Here is a 20,608-nt window from a genome sequence, read left to right as displayed (position 1 = left end):
CCATCTCTTCCACTGCGCAACAGGATAGTATTTAAGGCCACACATCACAGGCTTTTCAAAAAAAATAAGGTTTCTTTATTGTCTTGGATGCAAATATAGTTTAAAAAATGCATTGTAGTGTTGAATACAGCTGGTGGAAACGCGCTTCTTGACAGCAGAGGGGTGTACTCAGGGTGACGTGGGCCGGAGGGGGCCTCTGGCCAAACCAGACTCCTCTGGTTTGTTCTTCAGACCACGAGGTGGAACCGTCTCCTCAAAGGAGCCCTGCCACAATCACCAAAGCTCACACCAGAAAAAAACCGCCATTTACACAACAAACTGAACCTGAAAAAGGAACAGAACATGGTGCTTCCGCTGTGAACAAAATCAGCAAGCGAATCCCTTTTCCTTTCCTGGGCTGTTCGAAAAAGATTCAGCTAGAGAAACGGGGGCACTGTGGGCGGCCCGTGGGGGATGGCCTGGAGCTGTGGGGCCCGGGCTGAGCCCTTCCTGCCTTCTAACTGCAGGATGTAAACTCTATGGAAATGTACAGAACTTCAGTTTCTCCCAACCCTCCACAACCTCAACTAACTCTTGAGACCACCAAATAACAGTTAGGAAACGCAGAAGAGAGTCCTTCAAATGAGCTACACCCAGGTTCAGAGCGCAGAACCAACAGTGTGACTGGGGCATGGAGGTAAATTCTGACACGATTGGAGGGGAATTTCACAAAACAAAATTCCATGAAGTAAACACGCACACGCAAGCTTGTGCAAGTGCACGCGCGCGTGCACACTCACACCCACACGTGCACACTCACACCCACACACACCCACACACACATACACACAAAGTCAACATTCAACGTGAAGAGTTCCCTTTTCTTTCTCAAAGGTTGATTTTCGCAAGCCCTAACAAGCAAAGAGTCCCATGCGGTGGCCAGGGGGGCCAAGACCTCAGAATGAAAAGCCCACAGCTGCTCTGTCCTCGCCCACTCTGGAGGCCAGCCCTGGTACACGCATGGGAGTAGGGGTCCTAAAATGCTTCGTCAGCGTTTCTGGAGCCCTTGCCAAGCTTACCACGTGCCCCATGTGTGTCCCTCACATCACAAAAACCTGTCCAGCCGCCCAAGGCCACGGTGTCCACCGAATGCCACAAACATGCTGCTGAGCCTCAAAGCTCTTCAACCTCCCACCTTGCTGTCCCCTCTCCCCTGACAGGTGTGCAGACAAGGTAAAATCCTCCAAAGCAGAGATATCGAGGGCCCGGAGCCACACACCACATCCCCGTGCATCTTTGGCACCCTGGCTGGCCACTGCTGCACACGCTGCCTGCCCGGATCAGTGCTGTCCAGCCCTCCTTTCCCTTCCCCAAGGAAATGCCGGGCCAAGCTGAGCTCCAAAACAGGTGGGTTCCTCTGGGGCCAGGGAGCAGGTGTTGAGGGAAAGGCCACACCAGAGGGAAAAGAGAGAGGCTCAACTCACACCCAGGCTGCCTGCTAGGAGGCCTCAGGCGGGCGAGGCAAGGGCCAGGCGACAAGGGAAAGGGACAGCTGAGGGTGAACGGGGGTGATGAGAGGGGCCCTCCAAGCCTTCCCACGTCGGAGCCAGGGTCAGGAAAGAGCTGGACCAAAGCAAGGTCCATCTGCCAGTGCAGAACCAGGCCCACAGCACCCCAAATCCCCCACACACAGGGGTCCACTGGCCCGGGACAGGCCCCAGCTCCACTCCCACGAGTTCTGAGAGCATAACGTCCTGTCCAGCAGACAGCGAGACCTCGCCATCTTGAAAACCTGAACCTGCCACCTCAGGTTCACCCAGGGGCCAGCTAGGGCCTTGGAGGAAGGGGCCTCGCCAGTTCTCAGCTGCAGCTCCCCTCTCTGACAGACCCTTACCTGCACGCCAGCTGCCGGCAGGGCCAGTCACGGCTGTGCACGGAGATGAGGTGGATGTGTGAGCCCCCCGACCCCAGCAACAGACAGAGGTGCTGCATGCCACTGTGCTACTTTATCTGGGCAGGGACTGGGGGTGCCATGCCCTCTAAGAATCCAAATTTACATCCTCTTAGCCAGAGCAGAGAAACCCTAGGATTGACTTCTAGAAAAGGGAGCATGGTCAGGGCCCATGGGCAGGAAACGGGAGGGCTGACTGACCACTGACCCCACTCCCCTGGCTGACGGCTCTGGGACCATGCGCAGCACTGGGGGGTCTGCCGCTTTTCAGCCCCTTCCCCTCAACCAGACCCAATGCTGTCATCAGCACCAATGGCCAGCGCTGCCGTTGCTTCCTGCGGTAAAATCCTCCAAAGTAGAGATGTCCTAAGAAGGCGGCTAGCCAGCCCGCCTGGGGTGCTGGATGCTGCGTGGCCTGCCGGCCGACTCCAAGAAAGGCCCTCAGTGGCGCCTGCCCTGCTCTGGGGTCTCCCACCCACCACGGAAGGCAGCAGTGCAGTACAGGGGCTGACAGCACAGGGCGATTTATCAGAAACCCGCCCAGGGATTTATACGCCAGCAGGACTTCTGGTTTTTCTTTTCGGATTTTCTATTTTTTTCTTTTTTCTTTTTTGAGATAGGGTTTTGCTCTGTCACCCAGGCTGGAGTGCAGTGGTATAATCTCGGCTCACTACAACCTCCGCCTCCCAGGTTCAAGTGATTCTCCTGACTCAGCCTCCCAAGTAGCTGGGATTACAGGAGTGTACCACCACACGCGGCTAATGTTTTGTATTTTTAGTACAGACAGGGTTTCACCATGTTGGTCAGGCTGGTTGTGAACTCCTGACCTCAGGTGATCCACCCGCCTTGGCCTCCCAAAGTGCTGGGATTACAGGCGTGAGCCACCACAGTCTGCCTCTATTTTCTTTTATTTAGAGGCAGGGTTTCACTCTGTCATCCAGGCTGGAGTACAGTGTGGCATGATAATAGCTCACTGCAACTTCTAGGCTCAAGCAATCCTCCAGCCTCAGGACCAAGTAGCTGGGACCACAGACACTCACTGCCACACATGGCTAAATTTTTTTTTTTTTTTGTAGAGACAGGGTCTTGTTATGTTGCCAGGGTTGGTCCCAACTCCTGAGCTCAAGTGATCCTTCAGCTTCAGCCTCCCAAAGTGCTGGGATCACAGGCAGGAGCCACCGTGCCCGGCCAAGATTGATTTTCTTACTCTCCAAAGCGTCAGCATTTTGAAGTTTCTTTTATGAAAGCAGGGACAAGAATCAGGGTGAAAATGAGTGTAAACAAAGCCCATCCTGTGGTCAGCACCCACTGGAGGTGGCCAGCAGAGTGGCCTCAGATGTCCCTGCACCTGGCCCAGGAGCCCAGGACAGAGATCAAATCTAGGCCCCTTGGTCTGGCTGGATTCATCAGGCAAGATTCAAAAACAAGAAAACCTCTAGAACAAGAAACGATCACGTCTGCAGCAGATACGGCACTGTGGCCCTATGGCCATGGCAATCGTGAGCACCAAGAGAATGAGTTACAGAAATATCTCCAATACAAAGACACGCATCTCCTGGACAGTGGACAGTCGCTGGGACACACATACACACACACACACACACTTCAAGGCTCACACAACCTAACAGCCTTAAATATCTGAAGACACAGAATCACGACATTAAGTCAGCAGAGGGAGAGGTAGGCTGAAGCAGCAGGAGGCCAATTTTATATCCCACAGATTTTTAAAAAAATGACTCCCCAGCAAGGGGTGGGGAGAAAGCCACTGATTTAGGAGAGTTCTTGGCTCAGCCAACCACTGCGGTTATCTACACGTTTTACAAAGGCACGGAAGTAGAGTGGGGCTGCACTCACGACCCTCCCCAGGGCCCGCACAGCCGGACACGGTGGGTTCTTCCTTTTTCCCTTCTGGCCTTGGTGGAATTCCTACCATGGTAGCCTCTGCCTTTGGGACAATGCCTTCATGCTTATCCCCGGGTCAAGGATGGAGTCTATTACCATTTCCCAGGGGAAATTCCAAGGACCAGCCCCGCCTCATCTTACGTTCACCCCACAGGAAAGGTGATCTGGAAAGCCTGTAAACACGCGCTCTGGGTGGCTGAGTGGTGTCACCAAGCTGCTTTTGTGCAGGGCTGAAGCACAGACAAGAGGGCAGGCAGCTGGCCGGTGGCCTGAAGTGGGGAGAGATCCCCGCAGGCCTGCAGGAGCCAGGGAGAACCTCCAACTGGATCTAAACTTTGAGGACAGCCCAGGGGTGCCCCTCTTCACACAGCTCCCAGGCTCCCTCAAAGCCCTTCCCAGGCCCTGCAGGCAGAGAGGGAGGGCGAGGAGAGGCAGGGAGGGCAGAGGTCGCCTGAAAACTTGGGCTCCGAACTCCTCAGCAGAGCTTTAAAGTGCATTCTTTCCACGAGGAGGTACCCTCAGCTGGGCTTCCTGAGTGCTGGAGAGAGTGCTTGCCCCTGCAGCTCCCTGCAGAGGTAGCCAGAGAAGGGCAAGGACTGAGGCTGGGCCAAACTCTCACTGCAGGCTCAGAATGGCCCCCAGCCCAGCCACGCCTCCACCCAGCCCAGATCTGGGTAGATTCTTTGCTGTCTGATCTGAGAGATGCCTAGAAACAGCTCTGAGGGCTGACCACCACAGAGTGCTGCCCACCAACATTGTTTCCTTCTCCAAACACAAGACGGGACAGACTTTTGAGTGTGGGGGCATCTTTGGTCCAAGAACTGTCCCGGTTTGGGGCTCCCAGCTGAAAGACATCAGACAAGATGACAAGGCTGACAGCAGGACGTGGAGTCTGATCTTTCAGACACTAGAACATCAGGGTTCTAGGCTCCCACAGGACATGCTTGATCTGTCAACAGCTGCAGCTGGAGCCAAGTGGAGAACAGCAGAAGGGCCACAGCTGTGAGGTGACATCCGAGAAGTCCCTGGGCTGAGTCCCCGTGGATCCTGCAATGTCAGGTGGAGCTAAAAGGGGACAGATGAAACATGCCCAGCAGGGCCTCTCAGCCAGAGCAGCCACCGTGCATCACACGCTTCCATTCTGGTCCTGTGTGTCCCACATCTACCGTTTCTGCACACATGTGTCCTGGAGGGCCTCTGAAGAAGGCACTTCCCCCTGGCAGCCTCCCATGCATAAGCCTGAATAGAAGCCCAAGTCCATCCACAAGGGCCGGGCGCTGTCAGAGCTGAGGGGACAAAGAAAGACGCCTTCCAACTGCCCCACGGGCAGACCAGAGAGTGGAGCAGGGCATCAGGCAGAGGCATGCATGTGGACAGGACGTGGCAGGAGGGACAAGGCTGGGCCTCAGGACAGGAGCAGACCCTGTCACCCTCATCCCGTCGATTCCACTCACCGGCGCCGGGCCCGGCAGGCCACCAGCAGGGCAGGACCAGCGCGGCCAGCACTTCCCTTTTGTGTGGGCTGCCCCGAGGGCAGAGGAGGTGACTGAGGTCACTGAGTGAGAGAGTTCACAGCAAGGGGTTCCCGAAGGCGGGCTATTGCTGTCAGCAGGCCCCAAACCTGCTTCAGACCTGAGCATGGCCTCCCGACACCACGGTGGGCCGGCAGAGTTGGAGAGAGGCCCCGAGGCTGAGCGTCGGGAAGGGCTGGGGGGCGCAGCCTACTCTCCATGGGCAGGGAAGGGTCTCCTGGCATCTCATGCGACCACGTGCCAGCTAAACAGCTAGGACTCTCCCAATCTCTTGCCGATCCTGGTGACAGCCTTGGACGCCTGCTCCGGCAGCTGTGCCGGGTCTGTGAGGATGGAGGTGGAGGTGCTCAGCTGCCGCAGCGTGCTCAATACCACTGCAAGACAGAAAGGGTCAGACAAAGGCAGTGACACAGACCCACCACACACCGCATACTTGGCTTCGTACCTACAACCCACGTGGGAATGCTCAGGCACGGGGCAAGCAGCAGCCGTGCTGGACTGCAGGAAGGAGTGCCGGGGGCCTACGCTGAGACCTGGGCACTCACCCCTCTGCCTCCAGAAGCCTCCCCAAATCCAGCAGGAGCTGCCGTAGGTGGAGCATCCTATGCTGTTCCTGGTGCCGTGGGGCTGCCAGCTGTTCTGATATTAAGCTTCTATAACCTTAACATATGGGATCATCTTTGCTTGTTATTATAAGAATTAAACAAGAAAACACACCTGAAGGCACCTGATACAGGGCCTGGCAAATAGTGGGCACTCGATCCATGCAAGCTGGGTCTGAACAAGCTGGGAGACACACAAGGGCAGGAGCCTCCTGGCCCCACTGGGTGCTCCTGACTGAGGGCCTCCTGGACAGCACTTTCCCCTGCCCCGGCCCCGCCTGGCTGCCTGCAGTGGAGTCTGGCTAATACTGTCCTTAGCCTGGGGCTGTCCTCCCTTCAGGACTAGCAGGAAGCCCCCACCCTGGCGCCGCCCCACTCACTCGGCCTGAGGATGGGCAGGGAGCAGTGCTGGTCCAGCCAGGACAGCGCCGTCCGGTGCAGCTCCTCCAGGCTGCTGGTGGACACCATGCCCTTGAACGACTCAAACAGCGGCTTGATGATGATGCTGAACTGCAGTGTGTGGTTAAAGAAAAGGCAAGCACGGAGAGGGGCTGGGGACTGCAGACCCGAAGGTGGCTGGGCTGGCGTACTCCCTTCCCCTGGGGCTGGAAAGTACCTGCCCACAGAGAATGGATCACTAGGAAAAAGGGGGAGAGATCTCTAGGCAAGGTGTGTCTTCCACTTCATGAAAACACTCTGCTCTAACTGTACCTGGACAACAGGGCCGCTCGAGCACCGAGCAGGCAGGGGACAGGGACACAGAAGGTCTCTAGTCTGGAACAGGTCCTAGCACAAACACGCAATTAAAATGGTTCTTACATACAGTGCCAGGAACATCAAAGGCACAGAGCAGGTGGAAAGGCAGAAGCCAGCCAAGTGCGGTGGCTCACGTCTGTAATCCCAGCATTTTGGGAGGCTGAGGTGGGTGAATCACTTGAGGTCAGGAGTTTGAGACCAGCCTGGCCAACATGGTGAAACCCCATCTCTACTAATAATACAAAAATTAGCTGGGCGTGGTGGTGGGTGCCTATAATCCCAGCTACTTGGGAGGCTGAGGCAGGAGAATCGCTTGAATCCGGGAGGCGGAGGCTGCAGTGAGCCGAGATTGCACCACCGCACTCCAGCCTGGGTGACAGAGCAAGACTCTGTTCTCAAAATAAATAAATAAATAAAGGCAGGAGCCATCTGCCTGAAAGTGGCGTTTGCCTTCTGTGTTAAATGCAAAAGTGCATGCCAGTCTCCTAGACCATCTTAGTGAAGGCCTGAGGCATGTTTCCTCTCGGACTTTGATCAGGATGGCACTCACAGTTCCCCCACCTCGGCCTGATGATGGGGAGTGTGCCATTTCATCAAAGAAGCTCCGATTCATTCCAGACGCCACCCAGCTCTATTAATGACAGGGATCAGGACCAGGGCAGGCAGTAAAACAGCAACACAGGGGAATCAGAGCTGGTGCCTGTCATCTCTTCAATTAAAAACTGCCTCTTATGGCCGGGCACGGTGGCTCACGCCTGTAATCCCAGCACTTTGGGAGGCCAAGGCAGGGGGATCACTTGAGGTCAGGAGTTTGAGGCCAGCCTGGCCAAAATGGTGAAACCCCATCTCCATTAAAAATACAAAAATTAGCCGGGCGTGGTGGCATGAGCCTGTAGTTCCAGCTACTCAGGAGGCTGAGGCAGGAGGATCACTTGAGTCTGCGAAGGTGGAGACTGCAGTGAACCGTGATTGCATCTTTGCACTCCAGCCTGGGTGACAAAGTGAGACCCTGTCTCAGGGGGAAAAAAGAAACAAACAAAAACACCCTGCCCCTTCCAGCACACACACGTGCTGTGCCCTGCCCTGCCCGATAGCTGCAGCTGGGATTCTCTCCTCCCGCACAACCGTCACCTCTGACTGTCAGACCCTTGCCCCAATGCCACGGTCAGCCCAACACATGTGCCGACCGTTTACTCAGAGGCAGAGCGGTGGCAGGGTGGGGAGTGACCAGGCAGGAACCACTCCCCGTGAGAGCCGTGCTGCCACCTGGAAGGCTGAGTGCAAGGTGGCCTTGGCACGAGAGCCCCCAGAGGTGGACATGCTCCATTAGGCTTCAAATTGGGCTCTACCACTCAGTGGAGGGAGTCCTGGTTTCCGCCTGTCACAGCAGGGGTGGCACTCACCCTCCCTGTGGCTTCGAGGACCAAGCTGGCTGCCAGGCTGTGTGGAACCATGCCTCCTTCCCCTGCACTTTCTGCAAGTGGCTCTAGGGTTGTCCTGATTTCTTAAGGACCTAGAAAGCGAAGCCCACCGTTCTACCTCCCCAGCCCTTCCTGCAAAGCACCCTGAAGCCGCATCAGCAGCTCCAGCCCACACAGCAGGCCAGGCCGGACCACTCTCTCCCGAGACAGACGCTAGCACTGCCTGTCGTGAGGAGCTTGGTGACAAGCATTTAAAGAGTCTTTCTAAAGTAACTACAGTGCCACAGTCTGTGGCTTCAGTGCATTGGCTGAGGGCCGGGAAGAGCAAAAAGAAAACCCAAAGATACAATCCAGAACTTCCAATTCTGCAAGGTCCGGCTTTTCACGTATTCGTCAAACATGTCTTTCATGTGATCAAACTGGCGCCGGGTAACGGGGACTCCTGTGGCAGGGAGCAGCTGCTGGCAGGAGCTGAAATGACAGGAGCCGTGGGAGCTGTGGAGCAGCCAGTGGCCACAGTGGCCAATAAGGACCCTGGGACAAAAGATGGGCAGGGCTGGCCCAGTGCCGGGCCACAGCCAGGCACAGAGAAGAGAGGTCTGTGGAAGGAGGGTAACAAAGAGCAGAACTACTGCAGCAAAGAGGCGTCGACCAGTGATGAGGCCACAGGGTCCCACCACCTCTGAGGCAGGCCCTGTGTCGGGATGGGGTGCCTGGTTGGAGCCCCAAGGCCCAGAAGCTCACATGATGGTGGCATTGAGCTCCTCGATCTCCTCCCGCAGCCGCCGGGCCTCCTCCTGCATCTGGCCCCTCTCCTGCTGCAGCTTGGTGATGTACTCCACGGTCTTCTGCAGTGTGATGGCGTGACTGGTCTGCAGAAGGGGCAGGTGGCTGGAGGCGGCACCCACAGCCAGCAGGCCTGCCACCAGCAATGACCACGCAGGGAGCACGTCCTGCCAGCTCCCCTGCCCTGCCACGGCCCATGCTCTTGGCAACTCACCAGCTTGGAATTGTTGGAGATGAGGCTGTTGAGCATGTCGAAGCACATCTTGATGTTGAAGCGCCTTTTCTGCTCAGCTGAGATGTGCTTCATCTGCCGGTTCTGCTGGAGAACCCACTGGTCACTGAGACAGGCACATTGCAGGCACGCTGTCCACCCCTCCTCACCCCCTACGCTGATCCTGGGTGCCCAAGGGCCAGGGCTAGAGAGCTACGTAGGAGGAGGGCACGACGAGAAGCTGAAGGCTCCAATGAGGAGCCGGGGGGGACAAGACTGGGAACCATAGAAAACCTGCTCTGCAGAATGGTGCACAGCCAGGGCTGGGAACCGCGGGGCTGAACCGGTGCATCCCAGGTGCTGCAAGCTCCGCCTTCCCCACCCAGCCCTGCCTCCTCCCCCCAGCACAGCTCTGGTGGTGGCCATATCCCTCCTGCAACTGATGCGGGCAGCCTGGGCAGTACCTGCACACTACGTGGACTCAGCGTTGGCTCCCAGGCTTGGGGCCCACCCAAAAGCCTCCAGCGGGCCCACCATCCCCACAGGGCTGGTTCGTGGCATGGGGCAAGGAGAAGTCCATTTCTGATCCACCCCTGCCTGGGCAGCTCTGGCTGGGTCTGAGGTCTCCGTTCCAGACAGAGACAGATCCTTGATGTCCTGCACTCCTCTCCCCTCCTCCCAAGGGAACCAAGAGGAGACATGCGGTACCTTTAGTGCAGCCACATTTTTGGGGTCGGATTTCCCTGAGCAGTTGTTCTGGGGAGACTGAGGACTGGGGCTCTGCTCTGATGCACACGGAGAGGCCTGCCCTGAGTTTGGGCAGTCCCGACCTGGTAAGAACAGACTCCTCTGAGGGGCGGAGCCCTGGCCCCTCAACGCCACCAGGAGGCAGCCTGGGGTCTCTGCAGGGTTATGAGGTGCTCGCTGCTAGCCACGTATTGCACTTGGTTCTTTAAACTGCACACACATGCTTCCTTAGATTTTTCTTATTCACTCCCTGAAAATTTTAAATTAATAACAACAACAAAAACACCCTTAACCCACACAGAACACGATGGAGCAACCCTGTATGACGTGTTCCAGTCACTGGTGTCACTTTAGGAGATATTTCGCAGGTGGGCTCTTTATTATTATTATATTTTTTAATTAAAAAACATTTTTTATAGAGTCAAGGTCTCACTATATTGTCTAGGTCCTGGGCTCAAGCGATCCACCTGCCTCAGCCTCCCAAAGTGCTGGGATTAGAGGAGTGAGTGACCGTGCTCAGTCCCAGGTGGACTTGGCCTTCTCGGCCCATTCCGCTTTACTGTAACAAATGCCTCCGCTTCCTTTCCTCTCTGCTGGATTATTTTCCCCAAACTCCCCGTGAGGCTGTGCAGCAGGCTCTAAGTTCTGTGTTCTGAGACTCCGGAGACCAAGGCGATGGTTGGCCCTAACCTCTCCCTCGATTATTTGAGGGGCCTGACTCCCATCTCTCTTGTTTCTGTCTTTCCGGACTGAAGAGTCCTTACTCTCCAAAGCCTGTCCTTGGAAAAGGCCCCTGCTGGCTGAGCCCACTAAGTTAGAGACCCTCCCTCACTCGTGTCTTCCTGAGGGAAGAGGGAGACAACTGTTTGCTCACAGAGTTCCAAGAGCAGCTACACCATGCTTTTGTTTGTTTGTTTGAGATGGAGTCTCGCTCTGTCACCCAGGCTGGAGTGCAGTGACTCGATCTCAGCTCACTTCAACCTCCACCTCCTGGGTTCAAGTGATTCTCCCATCTCTGTCTCCTGAGTAGCTGGGACTACAGGTGCATGCCACTAAGCCCGGCTTTTTTTTTTTTTTTTTTGTATTTTTTGATAGCGACAAGGTTTCACCACGTTGGCTGGGCTGGTCTCGAACTCCTGACCTCAAGTGATCCACCTGCCTTAGCCTCCCAAAGTGCTGGGTGTACAGGCATGAGCCACTGCGCCCGGCCTACACCATGCATTTATTTAAGAAAAGAGGCCATTTCCATTTCCCTTCCTGGTATGGCAGGCATTTGAGGGAAGGGGCCCCATCTGCCTACACCCTCTACCAGCAGCATAGCCTCGGGCAAATCATTTGTCCCTGATCTGGCCTGTTGGCTCCTCAGATGTCCCTGGGCAAAATCAGTCCTGCTCTGACTATCTCGCCCCTGGATGGCCCAAGAGTGGACATGGGCCACAGACCTGTAGTGCTGAGACCTGCTGGGGAAGGCCACGTTGGTGCCCAGATGAGGCTGGATGGCTTCTGTGGCCACAGCAACCCCAGGCTGATGTTCCCAGAGACAGGAACCCCAGGGTTCCTCAATCCCTTCTCTGGGTAAGAACAGCAGCTCAGTACCAGGCCTTCATGGGCAGTCAGCAGGGACTCCCCGAGCACACAGGTCACCTACACTGCCACATGCCCACTAATTTTTGCCCTGCCAGTGCCACCACAGTTCATCCTGCCACCCACAGAGCGTGTTCCCAGACTGTGTTATCAGCAGGCCTACAAGACCTCACTGTGTGTCCTAAGCCCAGGCTCCGTCCTGGGGACCCAGCAAGCACCCCCCATGATCTACGGCAGGCCCAGTTACTTCCCTTGTGATGTCCCAACCATCCCGCCGAGTGAACACTCACTGGGCCCTGTGACAGTGACCTGGGGGCTGCCCCCATGCAGTGGGACCTGCTCGCCCTTCCCCAGGGGGTCTTGCGCTGTGCTTGGAAAGAGCCGGGAGACGGGGGCAGGCGGGCTGCTCGTGCCATGGCCGAGATCTGTCACCAGGATGCTGCTGTGGAACTCCGGGACCCCAGGAGCCTGCAGTGACATGGGAGAGAGGTCACCCCCGACCGCTGATATACAGCAGGGAAGCACACCAGTAGTCTCAGGTGAGGGCCGCTCAAGATCAGGGTGCTCCGGGGTGAGAAGGACACTGCGGGTCTGCCCAGGGCCCTCCTCACCCTGGCGATGGCAGCAGGCGCAATGACCATGTTGGACTGGGACACGGTGGAGGCCAACATCCCTTCTCTCTTCAGAGGCCCTGACGTCATGATCACCGCTTGTGGTTGGCCTGAAAAGGCAGCTGCCAGGATAAGGAGGATGTTCAGGTGCAGCCCTGGGCCACAGGGCCTGGCCCACCCTGCAGAGGCTGCCTCTCTGCCAGTGAGACAGCTTGTTCTCAACCCCAGGGGACAGGAAGACAAAGCCACCAAGGCACCTAAAACTTGTGTGACTTCTTGAAGGAGACATGCTATAGACCCAGGAAAGAGATGGCCAGGACCACGTGTTTTCACACTGTAGGTTGTGACTAACTTTAAGCTGGGTGCAATGGCTCACACCTGTAATCCCAGCATCTTGGGAGGCCGAGGCAGGTGGATCACCTGAGGTCAGGAGTTCGAGACCAGCCTGGCCAACGTGGTGAAACCCCATCTCTACTGAAAATACAAAATTAGCCAGGTGTGGTGGCGCATGCCTGTAATCTCAGCTACTCAGGAGGATGAGGCAGGAGAATCACTTGAACCCGGGAGGCAGAGGTTGCAGTGAGCCAAGATCGCGTCATCTCACTCCAGCCTGGGCAACAACAGTGAAACTCCATCTCAAAAAAAAAAAAAAAAAAAAGATAGAGAATAGAGACTAGGTGCGGGGGCTCACACCTGTAATCCCAGCACTTTGGGAGGCCAAGGTGGGCAGATCGCCTGAGATCAGGAGTTCGAGACCAGCCTGGCCAACATGGTGAAACCCCATCTCTACTACAAATACAAAAAATTAGCTGGGTGTAGTGATGGGTGCCTGTAATCCCAGCTAACTCGGGAGGCTGAGGCAGGAGAATCACTTGAACCCCGGAGGCGGAGGTTGCAGTGAGCCGAGATCACACCACTGCACTCCAGCTGGGCGACAGAGTGAGACTCCGTCTCAAAAAACAAACAAACAAACAAACAAAAATTAGCCGAGTATGGTGGCGCACACCTGTAATCCCAACTACTCGGGAGGCTGAGGCAGGAGAATCGCTTGAACCCGGGAGGGGGAGGTTGCAGTGAGCCGAGATTACGCCACTGCACTCCAGCCTGGGTGACAGAGACTCTGTCTCAAAAAAAAACCAAACAAAAAAACAAAAAAGATAGAGCAGAGAAAACGGACTAGATCATGGCCATGTATTATTTCACGACACTTTTGTTTCATTTAAGTGTGTGTGTGTGCGCAGGCACGTGCACACCAGGGTGGCGGTGGCGGTCACAAGTTTGAAAGCCTTTGGGATGGGAAAACATCCCTCTGGGTCGGGGGGAGCCCCGCACTGAGTCCCCCCGCCTGGCTCACCTGGGGCGATGCAGGCATTCTTCAACACCAAGGACACGGGCTCTGGCTTGGTGGGAGCAGGCACTATTTTGTGGGGCTGCTTAGGCCTGCCCCCAGTCAAGGATACAGGTTTGGGGTGCACAAAAGTTAACCGTGGCTGGGGAGGCCGGGTGACAGGAGACAATGCCAGCCCACAAGGGGCCGCTGACGGGGCAGGGTGATGGGTGGTGATCACAAGGCCCTGACTCTGGCTGAAGGTGGTGGCAGAGGCGTCGTGGGTGAGGGTGGCAGAGGCCGTGTGGGTGATGACAGACGGCGCTTTGTTGACTCCAGCAAACTTCTGTGGCTGATGGAAGGTGGGTGGAGCTGGGGGGTTCAGGGCAGTGGCAGGAGGAGGAACTAACGGTAACACCGGGGAGATGGGCGGTGGGGCGGGGCTGGGAGACAGCAGGGGCATGGTGAAGACGGGGAGGAAGGGTTGCGGGACACTCAGTGGCGGCTCTGAGGGACCGAAGTCCGTGGGCTGGATAAACGGGTCCTCAGTCCGGGAGGTGTGTTCACAGCCCTGCCCATCCACGTGAGCCAGGGATGGGGCGGTAGGGGGCGCGATGAGGCTGTCAGGAAGGCTCACGGTGGGGAGGGCTGTGGTCGGCAGGATGCTCTCCTGAAAAAGGAAGAGAGGAGCCAGGAAGCAATGCTGGGGTCAGACAATTCCTTTCTAGCGCTGCACACTGCCAAGTTCAACTACACAGGCCGGGCGCCGGGACAGAGGGACAAAGGCCACATCTCCACGCCCATGGCTGCTGATCTGATAGGGATTTGTGTTCCCCTGCATGTCTGCGGGGGTCTTGTTTCCATTAAAAATTAAATAACTCAGAGCTCAGATAAGGCAACGGCCCTCACACAGCTGGCTAGCAGCCTGGGAATATCTTGTTTCTGGAGTCCAGCAGAGTCTCCCCAAAGTCTCTGTCATCTTCTATTACTGAGCAGAGGCAGCCTGGATTGCAGCTGCTCGGGGCTCCCCGAGGATGATTTCACGTGTCAACTGGTCATCAGGCCACCTCTTCATAAATAAGAAAAGCTACGAGGAACCAATGGTTCAGATCCCAGTCTCTACAGTAGAAATTTTTCCCAGAGCCCGTTTGAAGATGGTGCCAGGTTACCAGTGTCTAACTGGTCATGGACATAAGCATGAGGGCTCCGTAAGGACAAAGAATGGTACCTCACTCAGCTCTGTAGCCCAAGCACTTGTAAGCAACTTTTTGGATTGCTTAGTAAAACGTGAAAGAAATATACAGAAGTTATTTTTATTAGTAATCCATGTTTTTCTTCTCTGTCTAGCTAATTCTGTGTTAATCAGTCGTAGCAGAGCTAGCTGCACATAGGTTACCTGGCACTCAGGCAGGAGCATACCTGGACCAAGTCTCCCACCCCATGGGTGCTGAAGGATGCTGTAAAGAGGGATGGAATCGTGCCTCTGCACATTAGTGCTGGTCTAGCACTGCTTGGCGCCTTGCTGGTGACTGTGTGGCTATGCCATTAGCCTTGCTCTGGCAGCAAACCTTTGATGAGCAGCCCTGTGCCTGCCAGCCCCTTCCCCCACCCATCCCCCAGCTTCCTCTACCTGTGCAGGTGGGTTGTTGGGATCTGGTACAGGTGCTGAGGCAGATGCAGGTAGCATGGAGCCAAAAATGGAGCGGCTAGAAGAGAAGAGGTCTGAAAAACAACAACAGGGGTCTTCTGAGCTCAGTGTGCCCAGCATTTGCTGGAATCAAGACTCAAACAGGGCCAGGCACGGTGGCTCATGCCTGTAATCCCAGCACTTTGGGAGGCCGAGGTGGGCAGATCATGAGGTCAAGAGATCAAGACCATCCTGGCCAATATGGTGAAACCCCAACTCTACTACAAATATAAAAATTAGCTGGGTGTAGTGGCACATGCCTGTAGTCCCAGCTACTCAGGAGGCTGAGGCAGGAGAATGGCTTGAACCCAGGAGGCAGGGGTTGCAGTGCGCTAAGATCGCACCACTGTACTCCAGCCTGATGACAGAGCGAGACTCCCGTCTCGGAAAAAAAAAAAAAAAAAAAAGGTGCCAACCACAACCACCATGCCTGGTTGGTGCCACCAGTGGTCCCAACTACACAGGAGGCTGAGGTGGAAGGATCGCTTAAGTCCAGGAAGGAGGTTGAGGGTGCAGTGAGCTGTGTTCGTGCCACTGCACTCCAGCCTGGGCTACAGAGCAAGGCTCTGTCTCCAAATAACAAAGACTAAAACAGGCTGGGTGTGATGGCTTACACCTGTAATCCCAGCACTTTGGGAAGCAGAGGCAGGAGGATCGCCTGGGCAACATAGGAGACCCCCGTCTTACAACAAAATGAAGAAATGAACTGGGTGTGGTGGTGTGTGCCTGTAGTCCCAGGTACTCAGGAGGCTGAGGTGGGAGGATCACTTGAGCCCAGGAGTTCAGGGCTGCAGTGAACCATGATGGAGCCACTGCACTCTAGCCTGGGTGACAGTGCAAGACCCTGTCTCTTAAAAAAAAAAAAAAAAAAAAAGACTCAAACAAATCAAGGACTAAACCCCTAAACCCCACATGGCCCAGGGGGATGCCATGGCCAGAGGGTATTACCCTCAGAGACATCTTTTTTTCTGTAGAAAGGGGGCTCTGGTTGGAACCACACATGTTGGCAACTATCCTGGGCTCTGAAACACTCCCAGGCCTGGCGTTTCTGCTGCTCTCACAATGGCAGGTGCTCAAGGACCCATCTAACTGCAGGGCCTTGGCAGAGAGCTGGCTGTGTCATTGGTGCCCTCTGCTGCTTCGAGGGAGAACTGCTTACAGTCACGGCTAAATCCAGAGCCAATTTCCTTGCTGAACAATGTCCCAGAAAAACTTCCCAGACCTTGCAGTTACTACAAAAAACAGTTCAGTTTAAAAAAAATTCTGTGCTCGCCCCCTTGCCCATTCTACCAAGTCTCGCCTTTTAAAGGAAGGCAGCGATCTGCTCTGTGCTGGGCTGGGGGAGATGCAGGCAGCCATGCTCTCTCTGCCTCTGGTCCTCACCCTGGAAAGGCTCAAAGGTGTCCATGAAGTCCAGGTTAGGCTGCAAAGGAATCAGTCCTGGCTGGATCATGTCTGCATTTCCCAGATGTGCTGCAAGAATCACAGAGAGAGGAACCATTTTGTCTTCTCAGACAATGTTGCAGGAACGTAAAAAAGGCCTGGAACAGACCTTCCTGGCCCTGCTCACATCCCAGAGTCTTCCAAGGAGCTGGCTGGGATTTCTACCTTCTCAGGGTTCATGGCCATTCTGCACCCTCAAAAGGCAGGAAAGTAAGTTTTTGCCAGGAAGGTAAAATTGATATCAGGGAATGGACACTCCAGGAAGCTGTAAAGAGCTCAACAGAGAACAGAGACCTCCCCCAACACTGTTCTAATTTTCAATCTTTGGGCTCTTCCCTGAGAGGTTCACTGGAAGACTGAATGCCACCAAGGTGAGCGGTCACACCCGGGAGTGCTTCTGATTTTCTTTAGCATGAGCCATGGCCCGGCCGCCTCGGCTTAGGCACGGCACATGTACCCCGTGAAGGGAACGGTATCCGAAATGTGCCAATGACTCAGACTAGACCCTGCTGCTGTCTTCCCACCACGGCACTACGGGAATGGCAGCTGCCCAGTAGGCCCACTCTGCAGACCCCACCCACTCGGTACGTGCGGCCTGGATGTCAAATGAGGCCGGCCATCCTTCCCTTCCTTACTGCCTGTCCCCAACCGTGACATGCAGCAGCTCAGAGATGGCCCTGAAAGAACCCTGACCCAGAGGGGGCCTGGCAGAGAAGGAAGTGGCTGGCTGTTCAAAGCCCAAGGCCCTGGTTTGGGTTACCTATTTCCCGGGGATTGGGCCAGGCCACCGGCTGGTGTGAAGAAAGCGTGGAGAAGAGGGTGTCGCTGAATTCCGACATGAGCATGTCTGTGTCCAGCAGGGGATCCTCCTCCATGGGGACGGGGGTCTTCCATCCATCCCCGTGCTTGTGCCAATACAGCATGTCATCGTCCTAACACAACACCAACACAGGGGAGGAAGCACCAAAGAGTAACAGTGGGACGAAGAATTCCCACGCCTGTCACGTGGGGAAATTCGTCACAGGGCTGCTCCGTGGAAGTGAGGCAGCAGGGTGGAGGCATTTGGAGAGCGGCTCCCTCCAGCCCACCCAGGAGAGAGAGCTGGACTGCTTCTTGAGCCATTCCTGAGACTCCAGGGAGGGCCCATGGCCTGCCACCTTTTGCAGGGCTTCCCGGTGGGCCACCGAAGTCCCTGCTGTCTTATGTCAAAGTGGAGGTCCTCAGAGCTCCCAGGCTCACCCACCTGGACCAGGCTGGAGAGGTCCTCATCCTTGTGCTGCTGTAGCTGTGGGCAAAGGGACAGGACACGGCGGTCACCAATGGCCCTAGGAGGGCCCAAAGGCTCTAGAATATATAGAACTCTCAGGGAGGCAGGTAGGGGTCCTGCTCACACCATCCCCAGGCCGATGCCTGCACAAAGGAGACTCCCACCCAGTGCACAGATGGGGAAACTGACAGCAAAGACGACCTGACCGAGGCAGGCCATCGCCTGGGCTAGTCTGGCACGCTGGGCCCCAGATTTATTGCTTGATGCTCCACGTCCAGGTGGGGCGGCTGTGGAGCCTACCACCTCGGCCAGGGCCCTGAACCAGGGACTCTGCCCACTCCCTCCCTAGGCGGGCTGCCTGAACTCTCCAGCCAGATACCCTTTTCTTGAAGTAGGTTCTCCACTTGTGATACTCCCGGATCACAATCTCGATGCGGCTCTTCCAGTACTTCCCTTCCGTGGTGATAGCCTAGGACAGGGACAGAGGGCAGAGTGAAGAGGGGGCTCTGCTTGATTAGCAAAGCTCAACTGGTATACCGAGTATCCGGCACTACAATCAGGCCTCAGGCAATCCAGCGGGAAACCCCACGGTGGCTACCACATCACTCAGAAAGTACGTCCCACTTCTTCCATGCTACAGCAGACACTCTAGCTAACAATGCACTGTCATTTCAAGACCTAAGGTAGCCAAAGGCCCTGGGGGCACGGTCCTGAGGCTCTGTCCAGGAGGATGGGGTGAGAGCAGAATGCTCCAGCAGAGGAAGAAGCAGGGGAACGCTGCAGCTATTCCCAAGCCCCCCCATAAATGCTCCTTCCCCGCAGCCTCTGCCACATTCAAAGGGCAAAAATGAACAGCCAATTCCAGGAAGTTTCAGGTGGAATGTGCCCTCCAGGGGCCACTCATCCAACCTTCGCGTGATGCCAGTGTGGATGCCCTGCATGACAGCCTTCGAGCTCCAGAGATAAGGAGCCCCAATGCCTGGGGCTGCCTCACTTTCTGATCTCAAGGCCCAAATCACCTCACCTACAAACACTTTGTGTGTGTCGATAGCGAAGATGCTTTTCTGTTAAAAAGAACTGATTACAATATTGCCATACCCAACAAAATGATATCCCTTGATACTGTCTAATACCAGATTATACCTGTCTCAAAACTGTCTTTCATTAGCTTACCTTCTAAATTCCCCCTTTATCGTTAACAGTGAGACATGCCTAGACAAAATTAAAGCAACACAGAAGAGTATGCAGTGAAGAAAGCATCTCCCCCTCATCTGGCAGCCCTAATCCTACTCCCCAGAGGTTCCTGAAGTCTCTTAATAAAGACACTTCTGTATATTCCTCTAGACACTTCCTGTGCATGTATAATCACACATAGACACACACTTTAAAAATTAACAGAAAGATATTAACCCCCTCAGTCCCTGGACCAGTCCCTCTGAGAAGGGGGAGGCTCTGTAGCCTGGGGTTGCCAGAGGCCACCAGCTCCCAGGCCTGGCCCCCAGGCCATGGATGGCGCAGGGCAGGCCCTGCACTCCCCTCGGCAGCCTCTCCTGCAGGACCAGCCCGCGGTGAGCCACTCCTGGTGAGGTGCTGGTATGTTTCCACTCTCAGCCACCCTTGGTCACTGCCAAGTACCTCCGGCCGGCGGTGCTCGTCTACGTCCACAGAGCCGTCCAGGGGTGTCACAAAGTGGCACACAGGATTCTTGCGCTTCTCCAGATCTGAGCAGAGAGAGGGTGAGAGTTAGCACCATGATCCGGACCCCTGAGGGAGCCCCAGCCTGTCTGCCGCACCCCTCCCCCAGGGCGGACCACATTCCCAGGTACCCTTTCCTTCTCCTTCCCTAGGAAAAGGAGATTTCAGGGGAATAAAGGAGTCCAGGTGAAAGGAGAGGAATCTGTCAATAACACCTCAGTCAGAGAGGCAGTGTGGCTTCTCAGAGAAAGGCCAGCCCAACACAAGCCTGCCCTAGCACACTCATCTCCCGGAGAAGCTGCCGGGTCCATGACACTTGGGCTGGAGAGAGAAGGCCCGTGCCCGAGTCTTCCTAGACCTGCTCCCTGACTCTTCAGATGCCACCCCTCTGCTGGGTCTGATGGCCAGTAAATGTCCACTCCCCTAGGACTTGGCTTGGGTTTCCTGTCTGCACAGACTGAACTTCTGTTAGAAACACCAGGTTCCAGGAGCAGACTCTGGTCCCTGGGTGCCCAGGCCTCCAAGCCGTGGAGCTCTGACCACCACCGGCGCCCAGGCTAGGCAGCACTTACACTGCATGTACCAGGCCCGCCAGATGGCATTATTGAGCCGGATCTTGTCTCTCCACTGTAGCTTCAGGCCCTTGAAATTCTTCCATTTTGGAGACACCAACTTCCCACTGAAAGGCAAGGCAAAGCGGGGGACTCAGTGGTTACTCTGAAATTGAAGTGAAATTACAAAGTGCCACCCAATCATTCCAGGACCAAACTCTTGACTGATCCACTCCCAGCCATACACTGGGCTCCATGGAATTCAGGTCACTGGGGGATTTCTTCAGAGCCACACAGGGCAGGGCGTGGCGGGGATGCTATCAGGGTGCGGAGGGTAGGACTGGCTGCAGGGCTTCTGCAGCCTTGGAGCCACCCACCAATATCTGTTGAAGGGACTTTAACCCAAACACCTCTGCAGAGGGCTGCTAGGAGGATTCCATAAACCAGACTCACAAACTGAGCACTGGGCATGCAGTGAGTGCCCTCCAGGAGGAGCAAAGGTTGCATTTGGGCTGTTCATTGTTATTCGCATTTGACCAGCCTCCCTTCCTGGATT

The 20,608-nt window shown here is 55.6% G+C and overlaps 1 protein-coding gene across 2 annotated transcripts in view; it reads right to left on the bottom strand.

The window, feature by feature from the left end:
* Positions 1–52: 52 nt before the first annotated feature.
* MLXIP (MLX interacting protein) overlaps positions 53–20,608 on the bottom strand; it is a 67,362-nt gene continuing 46,806 nt past the window's right edge. Inside the window, exons 2-17 of one of the 2 annotated variants that reach the window (XM_054441799.2) lie at positions 20,074–20,180; positions 19,442–19,527; positions 18,186–18,275; positions 17,783–17,824; positions 17,300–17,471; positions 16,480–16,569; positions 15,040–15,131; positions 13,437–14,079; positions 12,083–12,204; positions 11,762–11,939; positions 9,849–9,970; positions 9,144–9,248; positions 8,888–9,015; positions 8,491–8,614; positions 6,347–6,476; positions 53–5,738 (exon numbers count right to left, since the gene is read on the bottom strand). In XM_054441799.2, the coding sequence (XP_054297774.1) occupies positions 5,617–5,738; positions 6,347–6,476; positions 8,491–8,614; positions 8,888–9,015; positions 9,144–9,248; positions 9,849–9,970; positions 11,762–11,939; positions 12,083–12,204; positions 13,437–14,079; positions 15,040–15,131; positions 16,480–16,569; positions 17,300–17,471; positions 17,783–17,824; positions 18,186–18,275; positions 19,442–19,527; positions 20,074–20,180 (2,353 nt within the window). In that variant the 3' untranslated portion in view covers positions 53–5,616. The remainder of the gene's footprint in view (positions 5,739–6,346; positions 6,477–8,490; positions 8,615–8,887; positions 9,016–9,143; positions 9,249–9,848; positions 9,971–11,761; positions 11,940–12,082; positions 12,205–13,436; positions 14,080–15,039; positions 15,132–16,479; positions 16,570–17,299; positions 17,472–17,782; positions 17,825–18,185; positions 18,276–19,441; positions 19,528–20,073; positions 20,181–20,608) is intronic. The other variant, XM_054441800.2, reaches the window with a different exon arrangement.

Source organism: Pongo pygmaeus, chromosome 10, assembly GCF_028885625.2.
Source record: "Pongo pygmaeus isolate AG05252 chromosome 10, NHGRI_mPonPyg2-v2.0_pri, whole genome shotgun sequence".
Lineage (NCBI taxonomy): Eukaryota > Metazoa > Chordata > Mammalia > Primates > Hominidae > Pongo > Pongo pygmaeus.
The sequence above is the reverse complement of the archived record's forward strand: the minus strand, read 5'-3'. Positions and strand labels throughout refer to the sequence as shown.